This window comes from Eimeria mitis, genomic scaffold (assembly GCF_000499745.2).
Source record: "Eimeria mitis Houghton genomic scaffold, Emh_scaff395, whole genome shotgun sequence".
NCBI lineage: Eukaryota > Apicomplexa > Conoidasida > Eucoccidiorida > Eimeriidae > Eimeria > Eimeria mitis.
In genome coordinates, this window is record NW_013572285.1 from 4,348 (window position 1) to 5,196 (window position 849).

Genomic DNA, 849 nt, shown 5'->3' on the forward strand with positions numbered 1-849 from the left:
CTTTCTCTGTCTCCTTTCTCTCTGTCTCCTTTCTCTCTGTCTCCTTTTTCTCTGTCTCCTTTCTCTCTGTCTCCTTTCTCTCTGTCTCCTTTGCTGCTGCGGGCTGAGCGTGCTGCCTTCTGCAGGCAGCAGCAGGGGGGCCCCCTCCCCTTCAGCTACAGCTTCGATCTGAGGCACGTACAAGCAGTACTCAAGACAAGGCAGCAGCAGCAGCAGCAGCAGCAGCAGCAGCAGCAACAGCAGCAGCAGCAGCAGCAATGGGGACAGGAGAAATGGGAGCAGCAGCAACAGCAACAGCAGAAACAGGAGCAGCGGCAGTCGCAGCAGCAACAGCAGCAACATCTGCCGCACCAGCAACACCAACAGAAGCAGCAGCAGCAGCAACAGCAGCAGCAGCAGCAGCTGCAGCAGCAGGAGATGGAGGGGAGTTCGTTGCTGTCTCTGGCTGTCTCCTTTTCTTCTCTCTCCGCCTGGGAGACAGAAGGGCCCTGCTGCAGTGAGCCTGCGGGGGGGCTGAGGAGGGCGGAAGCATCTGCTGCTGCTGCTGCTGCTGCTGCTGCTGCTGCTGCTGGAGTCACAGCTTCTACAGCAGCGGCAACAGCAGCAGCAGCAGCAGCAGATGGAGGCCATCGTTGCGGGCAGCAACAGCAGAGCTGCCTCAGCTGCTGCAGCTCCGGTAGAAGCAGCAGGGGGCGAGCTCCGTGCTGCAGCGCGGGTGGCTCCAGCAGCAGCAGCAACAGAAGCAGCAGCAGCAGCAGCAGCAGCAGCAGCAGCAGCAACTGCTGCTGCTGCTGCAGCCACCGCCGCCGCCTGTGGGTTCAGTCTGTTGGGGTGTCTGTGCAGCGGCCG

At 61.5% G+C, this 849-nt stretch overlaps 1 protein-coding gene across 1 annotated transcript in view; it reads left to right on the top strand.

Annotated features, from left to right (window-relative positions):
* The window catches only part of EMH_0010780 (uncharacterized protein), a gene marked incomplete at both ends in the record, with an annotated part of 22,294 nt that overhangs the window by 4,219 nt on the left and 17,226 nt on the right, over positions 1-849 (top strand). Inside the window, 2 exons of the mRNA XM_013499051.1 lie at positions 126-447; positions 581-812. Of these exons, the coding sequence (XP_013354505.1) occupies positions 126-447; positions 581-812 (554 nt within the window). The remainder of the gene's footprint in view (positions 1-125; positions 448-580; positions 813-849) is intronic.